The sequence below is a fragment of the Mus caroli genome, unplaced genomic scaffold (assembly GCF_978045245.1).
Source record: "Mus caroli unplaced genomic scaffold, Mus_caroli_1 scaffold_2, whole genome shotgun sequence".
Classification (NCBI taxonomy): Eukaryota; Metazoa; Chordata; class Mammalia; order Rodentia; family Muridae; genus Mus; species Mus caroli.
Window position 1 is genome coordinate 142,295,786 of NW_028227257.1, and position 20,660 is coordinate 142,316,445.

General features: G+C 43.5%; 1 protein-coding gene across 1 annotated transcript in view; it reads left to right on the forward strand.

Moving 5' to 3' along the window:
• The window catches only part of Psmb7 (proteasome 20S subunit beta 7), a 58,847-nt gene that overhangs the window by 36,712 nt on the left and 1,475 nt on the right, over window positions 1-20,660 (forward strand). Inside the window, exon 7 of the mRNA XM_021157097.3 lies at window positions 19,334-19,485. Within this exon, the coding sequence (XP_021012756.1) occupies window positions 19,334-19,485 (152 nt within the window). The remainder of the gene's footprint in view (window positions 1-19,333; window positions 19,486-20,660) is intronic.

Consider the following 20,660-nt stretch of genomic DNA (forward strand, 5'->3'; position numbering starts at 1 on the left):
AACCCGCTGTAAGAAAATCAGTAACCTGTGTGAGGTTACACACAGGGTTACAGCAATGAGGTCAGAATGTGAACGTTTACCAGTCTGACTTTGGCGTTCTTTTGCTGGAATCAACTACTGTGTTCTTCTGTCTCTTTGCTCAGTGTGTAATTCTCTGACAACAGAGTGGAAGATGTGTTACTCCTGGGGCAGTTCAGAGTGTTCCTTTCCACTGGCCAGGTCTTGTGAAGACAGCAGAAAGCCAGGCATATGTCAGAGGGGGACACACAAACATCAACCTACTTGTCTGGTGAGCTCAGCCACACGAGTAGGAGGGGCAGGGGAAAGAGGGGGAAATACATTTGGCTATGCAGAGCTTTCTTTTTCTCTTTGTTTTTGTTTGGTTGCTTTTTGTTTGTTTTTTCTTTTTTTTGAGACTCAGTTTCTCTGTGAAGAAACCTTGACTGCCCTGGAACGTACTCTGTAGACCAGGCTGGCCTCAAACTCAAAGATATACCTGCATCTGCCTCCTAAGTGCTGGGATTAAAGGCTTGTGCCACCTCTGCCCTGCTTCTTTTCTTAGTTTGTAAAACTTTTTGGTTTTCTTTTTTTTTTGTTTTCATCCTTCTGTGTCCCCCATTCTAAATATTCTATGGGTTTCTCCCCTGAGTTTTCTGATGATATTTATTTACACCAGAGTTGTTTTCTCTAGATGGCTGATGCACAGATGACATAATCCACCTCAGATTTAGTGATGAGACTAAGAGCTCTTTAACTGCTGGTGAGTGGCATTTGTCCATTTGAGGCAAGTCACAAATAACTGGAACAGGAAAAAAATAAGCAAAGCAAGACTATTGCATTTGAATAATGAGGTGCTCGCTCTTCCCCAACTGCCAGAACTTTTTAATCTTCGTCAACAATCGTTCTGTCCGCCATCCTATTTAGGTCGCATCTGTGGACTCTGAGCTCAGGACCCTGACAAGCAGCATATGAATTCTGTATTCATTAGTGATCTTGATCCTAATGCCTCTGTCCCTGCCACAGGGGCTCAGGTGTGGAAGCTGCTGGTTCATTCTCCCAGCTGACACCAGGAGGTTTAATGACTCTACAGGAAGGTGACCACTGACTGGGAGGTTTGCTGGCAGAATCCACACCACAGAGAGTGGTGATCAAGGAGGACTATGGGTGTTTAGCAGAGCACCTTCCTGTGCAGCTTGAACCCCATTGACATAAAACACAGTTTTAAGTAAATGCAATTAAAAAAAAAAAAAAAAAGGCCTGGCCTTTAACAATGGTAGAAATGGTCTAGCTTAGTGAGCTTCACTTGACTTAGTGTTTCAGATTTCGAGTTCTAAGCTTGTATTTATGTGGTGGCTACATCAACTTAAATGTCTTATATGTCTAGAAGAAAATGTGCAGTTCAAACCGAGATTCTTTCAGTGCTGGTCCTTTTGTTTATGATGATCTTTTGCTTTTAAAAATCATTAGAGTGTAGCTGAGTAGTGGTGGCACACGCCTTTAATCCCAGCAGAAGCAGGTGGATGTCTGAGTTGGAGGCCAGCCTGGTCTACAGGCCAAGTACCAGAACAGCCAGGGCCACACACAGAGAAACCCTGTCTCAAACAATAATAACAACAACTCCCCAAAACAAACTAGAATGTGGATTTATTGATTGACTTGTGACATGTCACTAAGTATTTTGACCTTTTTTAGGTCACGGAGTTCTAGAAACGTTGAATTCCTTATTATCTAGTGACAAGTTCATTCGTGTACATAATTCACACCCATACAGTTTGCCTGTGTATAAGTTAGCAGCTTTACTGTGTTAATAAGAGTTGTACAGCTATCACTACATTCAGTTTTAGAATATTTCCAAACTTCCTCTGATTCAAAAGGCCGACATTGTGTCATTGCCTATTTCCTGCCAAGCCGCATGTTCTGGACTTGGATGTCACTGTATGTGTTGGTCTTTGTGTGTGTGTGTGTGTGTCCATCCTTATTTTAATAATGTTTCATTCATGTTGTGGCAGGTATCAGCACTTCATTGTTTAAATGGTGGGATGGTTCATTGTATAGACATAGTATACTTTGTATATCCATTAGTTGATGGACGTTTGGATTATTTCTACTGTTTGGCTACTATACTCTGAGTATCTCTTGTACATTTGTGGAACAGGACTAACCTTTTATAGTACTGCCAGCTCTTTCCATAATTCTGTGGGGTAGCAACACAGGATGGTTTTGATTGCTTCACTTCCTTACCAGTGCTTGCCACCTGCCAGTTTGAGTACAGTTATCCAGGTAAGGGTGAATGGAATCTCCCTTCAGTTTTGATGACTTCCTTATTAAGAACAAGTGTGACTATGGAAATGTGTAGATTGAACAGTTTAATATTGGACATGCTTATGATCTCTGGTTTTGGGCATTGATGGGGCTGATTGTGTATTTCTTTAGGGAAAGGTCCCTTTTCAGGGCTCTTTTGAAAGTTGTTTCTGTGATTTTTTTTTTCCTTTGATCATAATTCCTACTTACTGGTTCTCCTTGACACCAGAAGCATTAGATGCAGTAAAATTGTGTCTTTATGCTAAAGAAAATACATTAATTTCTTTAGTACTTTTTTTCTCTGGTTTTAAAACTAGGTTTGGGAGGTGTCAGAACCCCCAAGATACACTCCCATAAATCCTACATAGAATTATTTATAGTAGTGCTTTCCAGCAGAATTGATTAGTGAAGCTTAGCAATAAATAGATACTGAAATCGGCATTTATGGGTTAGTAGGTGATTTGAGGGAATTCCCGTTAACTCTTTTGATGGATGGTAATGGGAAGCACCGCTGATGGGATACCACCCACTAGCTCAGATTATAAATAGTTTCCCTCTTATAAAATTGTGATGGCAGAGTTGGAGTTAGGGGAAAGAGAGAGGGGATAAGGTCAGAGAAGGGATTGTAATCCCTTCTGTAGTCTAGAGTGGGAAGACTCTAAAGTGGGAGGTTTGTCAAATTGGTTCTCTTTTAAAAAGTGAGTTTGATGCAAGGCTCTGGGTTCTATCTTCAGCCCTGGGGGAAGGAAAACAAGAATAAATAATCTTTGAAAACAACACCAAAATGGGCTGGCAAGATGGCTCTTGCAAAAGCACTTGCCACGAGAGGCTACAAGCTTCTGACCACAGGCGGCTCCTTGGATGCGTAAGAGCCTGATTTTGACACTATAGTTTGATCCCTGGAACCCATGATGGAAGTTGTCTTCTAATCTACACACACATACACATTATGGTCCCCACCATCCCAAACACAGCAATCATAAGTAAAACTAACATTTCCTAAAACGTGAGTTTGTTTTCTTGAAGTGGAACCCACTAGCACCCTACCTTGGAGAGGCAGAAAGGGAAGTCCTGAATTAAGGTGCCTTTCCTAGGTTTTCCCTGTTCACATCAGTGTTCTTGTGGAACCCTAGAGGGCAAAGTTTTCTTTGGTCTTGTGTCTGATGCTTGAAGAGGAGGAGGACTCTGCTTCCTTGCATGCAGCATTTGGATTGAACGGATTGTCTTTCTCCCCTTGGCTCTTTGGGATTCTAGGATCTTCTTGACTTAGAAGTGGATTCTTAGACGTGGCAAGTCTATGTCTTCTCACCTCTCTCCAGAATGCCAGTTTACTGTTAGTGGATGCTTTCCATTGCTACCCTTGCTATAGTCTACTTTCAATAAAAGTTGAAAGTCAGCTATTTGGGGTATGAGATTATGAAGGATTAAGTTTGTCCTGTTCTTCTGTTTAATCTTGGGGTGCAAAGGAAGAGAAGCTAAGAGCAAAGAATCAGTATTTCCGAATCCCCTTGGTGGTGGTGGTGGGGGAGGGTTCTTCTTGGACCAGATTTCTGGAATTCAGGGCTCAGTAAATCTTAGAAAAGCGACTCTGTAAATCCTAAGGGCATCTTATTTCTGATTCTTTAAAGAATAATTAGATGATGTTTACAAATTGTGTCCTGGCAAATGCATTTACTTTAATTCTTTTAAAGAGTTTTTCAGCTAAAAATCTGTTCTGAGTTTCATACTCTTAAAGAATCAGTATGTGACCACTCAGCATTCTTGCTGTTGCTAGCTGAGTGCAACACACTGCACATGGTGCTGGGCCAGGAGTGCTGCTGGAAGAGGCCATCCTGAGTGAGTGTAGTGGAGACTTCCTGTGCAGCCATTAGCACAGCAGATGTAAAGAGGAATTCTCCTACACCGCAGTCGATAGGTAATTATTTGTGATGCATTTCTTTGGAGCAGGTGCTCCTTTTGAAATGCTTTTGCTTCACATATTTCCTGTAGCTGTGAAGTATAGAGAGATGTGTACCATGTAGGAGAAATATTTCACAGTATATTGTTGTCTGCACATGTGGCAAAAATCCAGCAGGCAATGTAAGGCTTAGTGTGTAGGGACTGTGTGTTCAGAGGGCAAGAGCCAGGTGTAGGGGTGCCTAGTGTTTGCTGACGTCTGTGTGTAGTTAAAATGAGAAAGATGCTTCTGCTTAAATACTGTGCACTGTGATGTCAGAGGGTAAGTGCTATCTTCTTCTCTTGTCTAATAGCATTGCTTCTGTTGACTTGTGTCTCACATAATTTAAGGTCTTTAAAATGATCCCTTTATGTTCGTGGTACTAAGGTGAGGCCAGAGTTCCTTAGGAGAAGAATAAAAGAAGCTCGTAAAGAATTGTGACTTATAACTACTTCCAAATGACTATTGGGGGTGTGGGGCATGAGCGTGGAATCCAGTCAAAATCAGGCTCTGTTACAAATCCAAGGAGCTGCCTGTGGTCAGAACCTTGTAGCCTCTTGAACAATGGACTTCTGCTTTTCTTGTGTATGGATTAGAGAAATATAAGAGATGAAGCATAGGACTGAGTGTTATTGGATGGTAGCAGAGAATCCTATAAGTTTGCCTTGGCAGGTAATTTGGCATAAATTGTTAATGTAAATCTGGGTTAGTGGTGAAGATGTTATTTTAGTAAAAAAGATAAACTGCTGATTAATTCAGCATAGAACTCAATTACAAATTGAAAGTGTCTCTGCGGGACTCCCGGGCCCTAAAGACAGCAGATGTTGAATTGATACTCCAGCATATTTCACAGTGGTATGAAATATTAACATGGTTTATTATACTTGTGTGGTATGTGATATCAGGAAGGGGGAGGTGTTGGGCATGTGTGTGTGCAAAGCAATCCAACATTGCACATCCACTAATACACACTGAAGTGTGATTAGGAATTATAGGATATTCCCCCTCTGTTTTTTCCCTTTCTTTTTAAAAAAATGAAGTGGCTCTGTGGAGAAATTATGCTTAAAATAACATTTGGGGGCTAAACATTTAAATGTAGTGTCTGTGTAGGTATATCTTATACATACTGGTTAGCATTAAAAAATGGCAAGCATGATACACAGGTATTTAAGCATTCAGAGAGACTTCTACTTGCATGAGTGAGGCCTAGAGGGCCTGAACTGAGTTCACTGCATCATTGGTCAGCTTTGAAGACCTAGAAAGTTTTAAATTGCTTCTGTGTTGTTTTCACCTTCTGAGCATGGTAATTGAAAAAAACAAATAAACAAACAAAACAAAAGCAAAACTGTATTTTTCACAGGCAGAGAAGTTTTATTTCTAAGAAAAGGAAAGATTGCCTACATTTTCTATCTCTGTATCCTCATGGGGAAAGTTAACAGATTTCCTAAATTGAGATACCTGAACAATCAGCTGCCAATATTGGAAGGAACTGGTGGTTCTTAAGAAGAGAGGGTACAACTTAAGTTCTCTTAGATAGTTCAAAGCTGTTACCTCCTGGCTTTGAGATTTTTTTTTTTTAATGACAGCTTATACAAGTGGTAGTTTGGTACCTGAAGTAAAATAGTTCTAGAAGTGGTGAAATGATTATGGTAAGAGTGACTGTCATACCTTCAGCTTACTTAGAAGACTTTTTAAAAAGGTGCCCATTCTCTCAAACTCTAAACTGCACACTTGGCAAAGATAAACCATTATCCATAGCCCCAAAAGAAAAGCTGAGTGACCATGGAGTCTCTGAGGGCCTCTCCGTGTAAGCTGTTGACAGGCAGTAGTCCTGCTGAAATAGGGAGGTAGGTTTGTTGATCCAGGTCTGTGACAGTCACCGGCTAGTGTATGGACAAGTCCACAAACAACTACTGCAAGTATATGGAGAAATGCACAAGAAACTGGCATACAAGGGGGCTGGTTTTAGAGGTAAGATGTCAGGGTTGTTGGGACAACACAACAATGATGGACTGCTGGACTATCCCTAGGAGACTATGAGACAATTGCAGAGGGCATGCAGCTTGTCACATAAGTTGGGGTTTGTGGAAGTGTAGGACACCAGCTCAAAGAGGAGTTTATTCTGTACAAAGGTACTTGGTGAGGCTCTGCCATTTGTAGCCCTAGAAGTTTAGCATATTTGGAAATAGGAAAGCAAAACTCCAGGCGTGTACAATGTCTCAAGTTGTCTGAGTGGTCATTTTTTGAGTTAGTGTGGCCTTTTAATTAGCATGTGTTCTCCACTATGTGCTAGGACTGGAGCTTAGCAGCCCTGTCCCTGAATGTGAATATTTAAGTTTAGAAAGCTGCCATGTTCCATTAGAGGTGGTTGTGTTTCAGCAGTAGGTGCAGGAGCTGTGTAGACTTTTCAGATGTCCTTTGAGATTTATGTGGCAGTGTAATTGGGAGATGCTGGTACTTAGTGTGTTGTGCATGGTGGAATGTGAGATTACCAGCTGTAATGAGACCCCAGCAGCATACCTCAGGAAGGTAGTTAAAGTTTTAACCTTCACAGATAATGTTACTTGTGGTTTTCTGTGCGATAATTTATACCACTCTTTCCTAGCCCTGAAGCTGTGCAGAAACTAAAACTGTTATCAGGTTATGCTAACACCACACACACACACACACACACACACACACACACACACACACCAATGCAAATGCTGCTTGGTTAGTATAGCTTTGTGAAAATGCTTCCAGGGAACACTGTCCGTAGAATGCAGCACACTGGTAGTTACAGCACCGGAATATCATTTCCTAAAATTGGAACTATGATGATAGCAGAAAATTAAAGTGATATAATGATCTTTGACTTTGAATTCTTGACAAATACATTGGCTTTTAACTCAGATGAAAGCTGAATATAGTAGCAACACTCCTTTCAGCACTTGGGAAGCTGAGGCAGGAGGATAGTCTGAACTGCCTAGCAAACTCTGTCTCAAAAAATTTACCTCTCCTCCCCCCCCCAATCAATTCTTTATTTCATGGATATGAGTGTTTGCTTGCCATGTACACATGTATACCACACGTGTGTATCTGGTGGCCAAGGTCAGAAGAACGTGTTGGATCCCCAGATCTGGAGTGACTGTTGAAAGCTATCATATGGGGCCTGAGAACTCAACCCAGATCCTTTGCAAGAGCAGCCAATGCTCTGAACTACTGAGCCATCTCTCCAGACCTGAAAGTGGAATTTTTAAAAAACCCAGATGAGTTGTTGAAGAACACCAAGACTGGTGCGATGGAGTACGTGCATTTTGAAGAGGCCTGCGTGTGCCTTGGACCTTCGCTTTTCCTGCACCTCTACGTAGGCCTGCTAATAAAATAGACAGTTCACTTCTAATGTGGATTGGAACCAGCCCTCCAAGGGGGACTTTGGGAAGACCAAGTATTTAAATTGCCAGTCAAGTGTATCAAAAGCTCTAGCCTCTTACCCCAAAACTTTTTTAAAAAGTTTTGTCCTTACCCTTTAGTTCTGTTTTAGTTAAGATTTACAATTAACAAATGGCCTTGTGAAAACAAAGTTAGATGGGTTCTTTTTGTTGCTGATTCACAAAGTGAAGAGAACAATTGAACTCATTCTGTTTGGGGAGAGCTGTATTTTAGAAAATGTGAGCCTATGGATCTCACAGGCTTCCATATAAGATTTGTTGAGGACAGATGATGGTACAGTGATGTCATCAGGAGGGTCTCAGTTTTACCAGATGTAACCATCTAGATTCAGGAGGGATGTTAGTTAGAGTTGCATGGATTAAGCCACAATAATGCCATAATTTTAGAGGGAAAGTGCTTTAGACCTCAGCTCCAGCTAACTAATGACTAAACAACCATTGTTAGTATTTTGTTGGTTGTTCGGAGGTTCTGTTTCCTTGGATGAACAAAGCATGGACTTTGGGGTCAGAGCCAGACCCGATGGTTTTATCTTGGGCCTTTCAGCGTCTGTCTGGTCCTACGCCGTTGGATGGTGGTTTATCGCCCTGTGCTGCTTGAATTCTAGCATTTGTGAAATGAGTGTGAGGGTAGGGGCACTTGAGAGGGTTGGTGTTTGTTTGTTTGAGAGTAAGTGGGAAGGGACATGCACAGTGTAGTTCATTGGATGTGCATTTCTGCCTCCTATAGGAGTTTCTGGTGAAAGAGAGGAAGCAGTGTGAATGTGCTTTTGGGTCACCTCCCAAATACAGAAGTAAATTCTATATGAAAGGCGCAGTGGCAACCAAGACTTACGACTTCATATCGAATTTCATTTGCAGTATGATAGCTGCTTTCATAATTGATTTATTGGCTCTGAGTTGGGTGCTGTTATTATCAGTTCTGGGAGAAGTTTACCTTACTGGCGAAGGCTAGCGAAAGCAGGAGTCAAGCAGGGTACTGGACTAGCAACTTCCACTGTGCTTCAGAACTTTGTATAATTAGAGTCTGCACAGGAACACTTAACACATTAAACCATAGGTACTATGCTAGGTTAGGGTCTGTGAGAAACCACTGAGGTCACACAGGTAGTAATTAATTAGCAGGGCTGGGGTCATGCTTGGTCTTTATTTCCATAAGTTCTTTAAGTCAAGGTTAAATAAGATGGTTCAGTGGTAAAGGAGCTTGTCACCAAGATTGACATACACAACCCATTTTAAAAACCGTAAAAATTCAACATACTCTTTTACTTCTTAAGATACGCCTACCAGATCCAGACTCTGGAAGTTTTATTGTCCCTCCCTCCCTTCCTTCCTTTCTTCATTCCTTTCTTTCAAGATGGGCAGTCACTGCATAGTCCTGATTGGCTGGAACTATGCAGACCAGGCTGGGCTCAAACTTGGCATAAACCTCCTGCCTCTGCCTCTTGAATCCTGGGATACAGAGGATTGCCATCACATCTGGTTTCTTTGTGCCCCTTTAGAAGCATCTCTTCTTTGCCTTTAAGGAACTGAGAGTCTATGTGAAGACTTTTCCTCGGGGGCCCAATACAAGGTTATCAGCTTGGTCCTCAGAGGGGTCCTAGTTGGTAGCCCCTTCTAGTTGGTTCCCTCTTCTCTGCCCTTACCCAGGTTGCCATTCTTTCTTGTTTTGTTTTTCAAGCAGTCTTACTATGCATCCCTGTCTCCTAGAGCTCACAGAGGTCCTACTCTGCCTCTTGGGAGCAAAGATGTATGCCAGCACAGCACACCAGTTACCATTCTAAGCTGTTCTACTTGTTCTTCCTCATATCTTGACCTCACACAGGGCCTGTGGTGGCCCCTTGGTGCTTCTTTCTATACACTTGCATCTCTTGTGCCAATCCTGTGTCCTCACTCAGTGGTACTCCAGGGGCCAGACGGGAATATTTCATAGTCCTGCCATTCATGAAATGGGAAATGGCATTTACAAGTTGATTATTGCCCAGGTGGGGCTTTTGTTGTTGTTATGTCACTTGTCCCCCCTTCCCTGTAAGTTCAGTAAGCTTTCAGTGATTCTTCCTCAACTTGATCTTGTCCCTTTCTGGTGACATCCTTTAGGGAATTTATATAGAAGCCTGTCATTATGTATGAGGGAGTATAACAATTACTGTCTTTCAATTATTGTCAACCCACCAAAAGTTATTCAGATTTCTCGTGTTCAGGTTGCATTCATTCAGAGGAGTGCTTGGTGGCCATGACATGCTAGAAGTCAAGGTGGGCACCCTCTCCTGACCCTTCCTGAACTCAAACTTGCTCACTTGTTTCCTCTTTTACAGTGGACCAAGCTATCCTCGCCAGGACTTGCTCCTGCTGTGGTCTCTCCTCCACTGCTTCCAGTCCTAGGTTCTGCAAGCGCACATCTAATCACCTCCCAGTAAGGCTTCCCAGTGCTTAGCAGGGCTGAGGCTGTGTTATGTGGAAGGTTCTCAGCAATTCAGCTCCACTGAACTACACCTGCCTCTGTCAGGGAAGGTGTCAGGGTCTTCTTCACACTCAGGTCCTGACTCTTCTCTTGACGCACCACTTCTGTTCTTTGTGTTGTCTTGATTTCACCCGTCTTAGACTTGACCCAGTCCTCATGACCTTACTCATGTATAGCCTTTGACTACCCACAACTTCTTTGTCGACTTTGCCTCTCGGTAGCTCTTAATTTTGCCATTGTAAGATTACCTACCCCTTTCTCCTTAGGGCTTCTTTCTCCCTGCCGGGCTCTGCGCAGATGTCACCACTGGCACAGTGGTGCCTGCAGTGTGTACTTACATCCAAGTGTGAGTTCATGTGGAGCTCATCGGATCTCCATATTCTGTGAATAATTTTGTGTCACTTGAAATCTGCTTTATTCATGACTGTTTCCTAGAAGAAGGGTACATGCTCTAACCATGGCTCTTTTGCCCAGTATTCCTAGACCTTGAGGCTATGGAAGCAAGAATGGTGTAGAGGACATTCCCTACATTGACCCTGAACATATATGCAAGTACTTAGCCCCAGATTGAGGCCTGCCTGCATCTTTGCCGAGACCTGTGTACAGATCCCTGTCTGTTTCCTGACTCCTTCCCCCACCACATTTTTGCCTTCTTCCCTCTTGTGTTGAGAATTGAACCTAGGGCCTCACATAAGCTATACTTACTCCATCACTGAACGACATCCCCAGCCCAAGGTCCAACCTCTCTACCATCTTCCCCATTTTCAGTCATAAGCTCTGTGTTTCTCTAGAATTGACCATTTCAAGAGAGAGATAATAGATTCTGAGAATTACTGGGCCTATTTCTGGCATTTGTTTTAAACGTAGACTTTCTTGTCTTTTTCTTTCCTTACATTTGAGTCATTGCAGCCTTGGAAATGTATATTTGTGTACACTGTGCTGTGAACACTGATTTCCTCTCCTTGTGGAGAGCAATATGTTCTCCTCTCTTTTGGTCCTTTTCCCTCTGGAAGCTTAGGTAGTTTTCTTTCCATTCACTTTCACAGATTCCAGCAAAACCACTTGCCCGCCACCAGTTTTCCTAATGGTAGGATAGGGAGAGAGACTTTGGTGGTGCCAGGCACTAGTTTGGCACAAATTCTTGGCTCTTTTCACACATAACTGAGTGCCTATGGGAGCATCAGCCAAGCTTTGTGTACACCCGTGTCCTCACCTGCAGAAGCAGACGAGGTCTGGGTAAGCATGGGTGTCTAGCACAGCAATTCTCCACAGTTTCTTTCTTTTATGTTAGACCTCACCAATAGATTTGTAAACACATATACCTAGGACATTGCTGTCATTATTATTCTTCCTCATAGCTCTTGGCTGAGGCACTGTCTCTATTCTTGCAAGCTACAGCATAGAGAGTGATGGGGCTGTCTAGAGCTTTATTTTTGCTTTCTGACCCATTGTGACTGTGTAGTCTATGTATATTCCAAGCCTGTAGCAGTGGTCAGGGTTTCCCTACTTGGGTTATCTGGGAAAGCCCAATTAGGCCTTCTCATCCTTGCTAAGAACCCCTAAAATCTCTCCTGAACTCACCACAAGCTTTCCTTGATGACTCATATCACCCACAGCCTGGTGCACTCTTGCACCCACAGGGGGCAGCACACCGACCTGTCCCAAGAGAATAGCTTTCACCACTGCAATCATAAAGACACGTTCTGCCTTTGCTTTACTTCTTTATTTTTAAGGTTTATTTTAAATGTTATGCACGCGTGTGTGTATTTGCACATGAGTGCAAGTACCCATAGATGCCGGAGCCATTAGATCCCCTGGAGCTAGAGTTAGAGGCTATGTGTCATGGGTGCTAGGAATTGAAGTCAGGTCATTTACAAGAGTAGCAATCACTCTTAACCACTGAACCACCTCTCAAGCCCCTCTAAGTTTGGCTGTTTTGAGTTAAGGTTTTTCCTGAGCCCAAGCCAACTTTGAACTTAATCATCCTCCTGCCATGGTCTCCCAAGGGCTTAGATTACAGGTATCTGCTGAAATACCTGGCTCACTGTTAACTTTAAAGGGACAGTTGCAATTCACTTCTACACAGTGATTTCCAGGTGTTTCACAGGCAGGTCTTTTTACTCCAGAGCTCAAGCCAGACCCAGAATTTGGATGTCTTTACTTTGCTACCCACCCCAGTCTGAAAAACAAATTAGCTTTTCTACTAAAAAAGGATGTGGCCACACATGAGATGTATCAGATTTGTGCAGAAAGCCTACTGCTGGAGAAGGGGGCTCTTTTAAATACTCCTTTGAACTCTTTTACGTTTTTTATTCACCTATCAGCAATTAAATTTTAGGCCTCGTCAATGGCATAGTTAATACCTTAGCATATTAACAGGTCGCTACAAAATATTATGTTCAAGCCCCTTTCTTCCTTGCTGTTAATTGTCCTTGACTGGTCTCCAGTTGAGACTAGTATAATTTTGGAATTTCTCTTGTTGGTATTGGCCTGTCCTGTGGCTTTGTCATTGAGTCTCACAAAACTGTGTGTGTTTGAAGCTGAGATTGTTCCTTAATTTATTGCTGTACGTGTTGCAGTCTGACGTCCTGGGATACAAAGATGGAAAAGGTGTGTTGTGCAGAAGTGTGGTTTTCTCTTTTTGGAATCCAAACTCGAGTCACATCCAGACTTAACCTGCTGTGCTTCAGATCGTCTGAGCAGTAGAATATATTACTGTTTGTGCGTATGTGTTGTATTTGGTGATGGTGCTAAGGATGGCAGAGTTCAGGGTCTTTGTTCAAAAGGCAGGCAAACACTGATCCCTACCTCCAGTGTAGAACACTAGGCTGTTCCAAGTCAAAGATAGGTTATATAAGTTTTCTAAGATTAATTTGGATTATTTTAATAAGCTAAATTCTGGTTGATTTAACATATTTCCCTCTCTTCCCTTCCCTCCCTCCTTCCCTCCCTCCCTCCTCCATGAGATGGGATCTCACTGTGTATCCTAACTATTCTGGAACTCATGATGTTCTTCCATTTGCCTCAGGAGTACTAGGACAAAAAGCATACACACCATGCTCAGCCATTTCTATACTATTCTATATTATCTGTGGTAGTCATATAATGCAGGAGATCTCTTGATTCCATCCCTCCTTACTGAAATTTGAACCCTATGACCAGCCATCTCATACTTGGTTCTAAGGAATTAAATATATGTTGTCGATAAATGAGCAAATGTTAGGCATTTAATGGGGGTAAATGTAGACCAGTAGCAAATAGAAAAAGAAATAGAAACTATGTGAGAATTGGGGTACCATGCTATCTCACATCCTTATCACCAGAGGAAACCAAGGAGAAGAGCCAACTGTCTCCAATTCCTGGTAGAAGGCAAAGGGATGTTTCTGTGGTGCTGGGAAATAGTAGTAGTGAAACTAGGGGCTCAGTGGGTAACGAACGTGCTTGCTACACCACATGAGCTGAAGGACCCGAGTGCAGTGGGCCCACCAAGATGGGTTGGCTGACCCAGTGTAGCCAGTCAGTAAGTAACCCTATCTTAAAAAAAAAAAAAAAAAGAAGTGGGCTAGAGAGATGACTGGCTCACAGCTGTCTGTAACTCCAGATGCCATCCAATGTCATCAACACAGACATGCACATAGGTGAAACACCAATGTATGTATGTATGTATATGTATGTATAAATGAATGAATGAATGAATGAATGAATGAATGAAGTGTGGAGAGCAACTGAGGAAACTACTAATATCATGTTGTGGTTTCCCCACACACACAGTGACATACCCTGTTCCCAGCCAGTAAAACAAACAGTAGACAGAGCTCTGCCCTTTATGAGAGTCCACTTCGTCCCCTTTCCACCCCTTTCAATCTAGCTACTTAGCAGATGGTACTTTTCTGCAAATAACCAGTTTTGTTTCTTTTTACTTCTAAAATTTTTAGTTACAAATGTATTGTGTCAAATAATTGGGGGGACACACACACTCTCACATACGTGCACGAGCGGGCACGTACAAAGGATTAATTTGAGGCTGAACTGTGTAGGGTGCCCATTGGCTGGCAGACCTATATTCTACTCTGGTGACATTGCTGATCTGAAAATCACTTTAGTGAGAAGAGGAATTGGATTGCAGCTATAGATGGGATAACGTGGAGAAGTTTCTCTGCAGTGCTCTTTGGACCCACACTGTAGCGGTGCTGAGGTAATCTATCAGTTTGTGAGTGTCTACAAAACACAACTCTCTAGATAACAGGTTTAAAGTAAAGATTTAATACAGTCTCCATCTCCTATGATGTTGCAGTGACAGTTTAAAACTCATTCTCTAAATCTCAGCAGACTTTATAGCTAGCAGTGGGCCAATATAAAGTTTAATAGCATTACAACACATAAATCATCTTTTAAAGATGCTACTAGTAGCTCCAATATTAAATGCAGACAATCGCCTGTGGTATAAATAATTTATCAAACACCGTTTCAGATTAGCCTTCCATGCTGAGTTATTTATTTTAGCCTTTTCTGTACGATTCCTAAGGCACTTTTTGAAAGATCCATTACTGGTCAGTTTAATGAACTTGGGGGTCTGTTTTGTCCCCTCAAGCACTCGGGTACAGCTGTGGTGACCATTACATGGCCGACGTGGACCTCTTTGTGCCTTTTACAAGTGCTGCCCATTTGTCATGTAGCGGTAAATGGAGCTGCACATTGGAGTCCAGGGACACATTGTGCGGTGCAGTGATGGAGACAAACAGATAGCTCTATAAAGTGCTGCTTGTCACAGCTGACTTGGAGTACAGTACATCACTCTTATTGTAATCTCATTTAAGAAGCAGGGTGGCCCGGGGGACTGATATTCCCAGTTAGTTTGGTCTTTGTAGCCATAAAGCAGGAAGTGCTCCTTTTATATTCTCTGAACTTTTAGGGAGTGTGGTTTGCTTGGATTAATTATTACAGGGACTTCTCCATGGCGTTGGGGGAAGGTTTGTCAGCAGGTCTGTCTAGACCACCTTTTCCAGGCATGAGGTTTGGTACCTGCGGTTGCTGTTGAAAGGTAGGCTGCATCTAGGGTCCCTCTGTCTCGCTTTATTAAATAAGCTGCCCTCCATGAAGTATTTGCTGTGTACCAGTCACTGGAGTAGGTACTTTCTGTGTTTGATTTTTTTCTTTTTGCAGCAAACCTGTGAGGTAGAGTGTACTATCATACTGCAGAGAAGGGCGACATCTCAGAGAAGTGCTTACTTGCTCTCAGCCACACAACATGAAGTAGGAGTCTGTAGGAAGATGTGGTTCTATCATTTGCTTCCACACCTGCCAGATGACCTTGAATCCAAGACCCTCAGGTTTTTCTGTCACCAGGGTCATGGTGGTCTTCTGCATGACTGTTTTGAGGCTGTTCTTATCCTGGAGGACTATTTTTCTAGTAGCTGGGATGTACCCTGCTGGTCTAACACTAAATCTCCACGTTCCCTCGAGATAAGCAGTGTAAATCCTCGAGCAGCTGGCTGGTTGGAGAAGGATGCCGGCGCAGTAGGGGGAGAACAGAGCACCTGGGGCAAGCCATCTGGGGTACAGGGTCTGCAGGGCTAGGTCAGAGACCCCCTAAGCAGCACCTGTCCCAGGCAGATGTTGCTCAGGACCCAGGTCACCTCAGATCTTCCAGAAGAGTGAGGTACACAGTGCTAGAAAGAAGGAATCCTAGAGGAAGAAACATGTTTCCTGAATATTCTGTGAGCCAAAGGTGATAAATGTGGTGTTTTCCCCACCTTTCTGAAATTTTCTTGACAGTTTTCTAAAATAATAGCAGCACATATTAAAAACAAGTTATTTGCGAAATTTTACTCTAGAGAAAACATGACCATGCGTAGTAGTATAGGCGCATCTGTCTGTACCTAGAAGTCTGTTTGTAAAGTACCGTGTTTAAAGACAGCAGTTTAGATAGGAAGCAGTTCCTCAGATAGGTCTCTGAAAATACTCCTTGAAAGTACTATGTAAGTAATGGGTAGACAGCAATGGTTTTCAGCCTCCTTGTGTTCCGAGAGAGTTTGGTGGTGAGAAGAACATGGAGTAAGACCATCATCTTTTAGTTTGTTTGAGACAGGGTTTCTCTGTGTAGCCCTGGCTGTCCAGGAACTTGCTCTGTAGACCAGGCTGGCCTCGAACTCAGAGACTTGCCCACCTCTGTCTCCTGAAGGTATGCCACTGATACTGGCATTCCTGACAGGACATTGTGGGAACATTATCTTGTGCAAAGTAGAGAGGCAAGAGGCCTTCATCAGGTAGTCTGTGGGTGTTAGGGAAAGCACAAGGCTCCCCTGCTCTCTAATAGAGATGACAGCCAGAGGAGCTGCCAGATAGACATTGGCACCTGTCCTTAAACTTAACACAGCCGTGGTGTCCCCGATTAGTGAAGAGCCCAGAGCCCAAGAAGGTTACTTCTTAGCTGATACGGTTTGTGGCTACCACAAACCTGTTTTACTATTTACTGTTTGCTAGCTGTGTGACCTTGGGGCTCCCTCTCGGCCATACATTCTGATTAGTATGAGCCTCCGTAGGTGTTTGGGGATTGTAGTAAACCTGGATGGTGATTATCCATGTGCCTGATTCTGTATTTGACATGTTACGGTAGGTACTCAGTGTGAAGTTTTCCATTTCATAACTGGGGGGTGGGGTCAAGGGGGAGGAGTCCGTAAAGAATCACCTTCTCTAGAATTGGTGAAGAAGCGTTAAATGTTTCCTCAGTTTGTAAAAGCTTTCACACGTCTGCATACATGATGATTCTACGAGTGGATCAAACTATACATAATACATTTCAAATTCTTTGTACTTTTTGAAATGTGCTTTTGCTGGGATTTCCTTCCATGTGCAAATGTTTACAAAGCAGCAGGAGAGTCACCTGTACTCTGCAGCACCTCCTATCCAGGTGAATGCACACAGACCTGACAGGCATGTGTAACAACAGCTCATATATTTCCATGCTCTCAATGTCATCCTCCCTTGCGAATTAAGATCTGTGGTGCTAAGTGCTGCCTGTTGGTTATTTTTTTCTGTCCCATGTGCCTTGCTCAGAACACTAGCTAAAGGGACAAGGACAGACAAAGGCCGTAGTTAAGTGGAGAAAAGAGAAGGGGGAGAAGGTGGGAAGCCCCGAGCTGGGGAGCAAGCAGGGCACTCCCAGCGCTCGAGCGTGCACATGCACATCTAAGGTTGGTTAATAAGCAGAGTTGGAATGAGGTTGCATTTGTTAAGCCGGTGATTGGGTGTTGCTTTCTATGTGGGAGCAGCCTCCACTACCATCTCCTGTATGTATGCCACCTTTCCTTGTTTCTGGTAAGGCTTTTGTGGGACTGTTCAGAAACAGAGTTCCTGATGAGATGATTCTGTGAGGTGAATTCTCAAGGCACTGTGCACATGCACACGAGAATAACCTGCTTCACTGCTCTCACAAAGGTGTCTGGCTGCTGGTTTGGTAAAGATCCCTCCCACTCTTGCAGAGCTGTCTCTATCCTCCTCTGGGTCTGTAGAGGGCACTACTGTCACTAGTATTCAAACCTGGCTCAGATTGTTCGCACAACTTGAAGCCTGCCTTGAATCTGCTCATCAAGGCTCTTAGACCAAATTTGGGGCAGTTCGGGTGTGGGGCTTGAAGTGGGGGGTGGTGTTACTGAGATACGTGTTTTGTCGGGCTCAAGTGTCTGTACTGTACCCTTGTGCTGTTGGGAAGCAGCCGCAGCACACAGCTAGGAAAGGCTGGCTCACATCTGCCCATGTTTCATAAAGGATTGCAGCTTGGTGGACCTATGTTCTGCCTTGCTACCTGCTTTGCTCTTGTTTCCTGGATGCCTTTATTTACAGCCTGCCTTCAGCTCTCCGTGAAGCCTTGCTGAGGCGGCCTTTATTGTCTTTCCTACTCAGCCTTTGACCTTTGACGAGCCTTGGAGCTGTCACATGGGCCTGAACTCTTAAAATCCCAAGAGGATGAAGTTCTGGGACCTCTCTGTCTGTGGTCCTAGTGTGTCTCCCTTGGCATATGATGGCCATTTTAACTAAATAAGTTATAGGGAAATTTGGGGAGAAGCAGCAAGTCACTTTGGTAAACTTGTAAGCTCATAGGTTGGGTGGAGACAAATTCTGTGAGGGCAAGTGGTCTTGGGTTTGGCTTTGGCAGCATTTCCCCAGAAATATAATTGTATTTTATTATCAGCTTGTCTCAGCCTCATAGTGCTGATTTTGTCCACTGTTATCTAAGAAGATGGCTTCCATAGGGGTTTTATCTTACTTTATAAATACTTTATATACCTGACTTTTTTTTTTTTTTAAAGATTTATTTATTTATTATATGTAAGTACACTGTAGCTGTCTTCAGACACTCCAGAAGAGGGCGCCAGATCTCGTTACGGATGGTTGTGAGCCACCATGTGGTTGCTGGGATTTGAACTCTGGACCTTCGGAAGAGCAGTCGGGTGCTCTTACCCACTGAGCCATCTCACCAGCCCTATATACCTGACTTTATAAACGCAGCTTTGTCTTCCCCCATTATTGGATCAGAAGATTCTATCTTGGAGTCAACATTAAGATATTTTGCTGGAGTCAACATTAAGATATTTTGATCATTTAGCAAACTGAGTCCAGGAGTCAAATCCAACCTAACACCCATTTTTGTTAATAAAGTTTTACTGGGACTGATAATCACCCTGTTTATGCTTAGTTTGTGGCTGTTATATGTTAGGTGTTGGCATCAAATAGTTGTAACAGACAATAAGTGTACCCTGAAACCTAAAGTATTACTGCTCAGCCCTTAGGAGCACTTATTGAGTCTTTCTTTAAATGACAGATACTGGCAGCATATAATGGAAGACACTGTAGTGAAGAAAGGGCATGGGCATGAAGGACTTTGAAAAGTCTAGGCCCCTGCTTACCACCTGAAGAGCTCCAGGCAAACCATTGGAGTTAGTTCTAGGGAGGTGGTGGTGATGGTTAGGGTTGGTTTTCATGACAAGGTTTTTCTGCGTAGCACTAGCTGTCCTGGAACTCAGAGAGATCCGCCTGCCTCTGCCTCCCAACTGCTGGGATTAAAGGCAAGTGCCACCACTGCCCAGCTCTAAGGAGGTTTTTAAGCACCAACCACGAACAAACAGACCTGTGAACTATTATCTGCGCTGAGTATGCCACCATTCTCCATGGGCATAACTTATCATGGCTGCCCTTTTGCTTTCTCAGGAGGAAGAAGCCAAGAAGCTAGTGAGTGAGGCTATTGCAGCTGGCATCTTTAATGACTTGGGGTCTGGAAGCAACATTGATCTGTGTGTTATCAGCAAGAGCAAGCTGGACTTTCTTCGTCCATTCTCAGTGCCCAACAAGAAAGGGACCAGGTAAGTGAACGGGATATCATTTTTCCTGTCCCATCACCTTTGGCCTCCCTATGCCATCTGGATTGGGCTCTCTGGATGTTTCCCTGCGCTGAGAAAAGCCAAATGTTCCAAAGCAGCTTATACAACAGTCCTTTGAGTCGGGCTACTATATGATCCCACGTTGGTCAGGCATGGAGAAGTGTCTTAATCTGTCATGTGTTGGCAGGAAAGGTGGAATGGGTCTAAGAGAAGGCTTCAGGGTCAGTTGGGACATTGAAGTGTGTGTCCCCTGCCCCACCCACCCCCCCTGTGGTTTCTTCAGCATCTTAAGCCCTGTATGGAATCTTGTGAAGTGTTTATGTTTCATGGTAGCCAGCCCACAGCCTTTCTTCAGGCTGGCCCAACACATCCTAAAAGTCCTAATCCTGTGGCTATAAGCCTCTGAATTGTGGCCATGGTTTGTACCAGTGTTGTTTATGCTACGCTACAGTTATGCCACTGAAACTGTGGCCTACATCCCTGGGTGCCTCACTTCAGTGGTGCAAGACAAGATCTGAACTGTTATGTGATGTTCTAGGTCCAAAAGACATGGTGTTTGCATGTACCTGTAGCTCACTAATTGACAGTTATAGCTACTTGAGCACTCTGGTTAGTAGCATGTGACCCCTGGAAGGCTTGCTTCTATACCCACTGAGGATCCCTAGCTCTAGATTCACAAGAAAAGGGTGGGTCTTCGGTATTAACAGTGCCTCGTTGTAGGCTGTTTCTCAGCATTGTGGAAGCTTAGTGTCAGACAGCTCTGGGGTGGGTAACAGGGATGGCCACTGGCTGGCATGGTGGCTCTGGGTATCAGTCCTGTATTTGAAATGATAGAGCTAGGGTAGTGTGATGCCAGTTCCTTGGGCATTGAGTGAAAAGGGAAGCTGCCTTTAAGATCTAGGGCTGGTTTGGGAAAGCCAAAGGATTTCCCAAGGATGCTGATCTGAAGGATGCTGATCTGATCCTTTGGGAAGAGAACTAGGGAGTGTTTCTGTTCCATGTGGGCTGAATGATAGTCGCCCAGGCAGAGAATTCTAAAAGCCGCCCTTGAAAAGTGGGTGTGATTGCAAAAGGAACCTTTGTGCTAAAGGTAGCACTGTGGAGCCAGGGATCTGGTTTTTGTGGAAGAATACTTGCCTAGAATGTGGGAGGCTCTG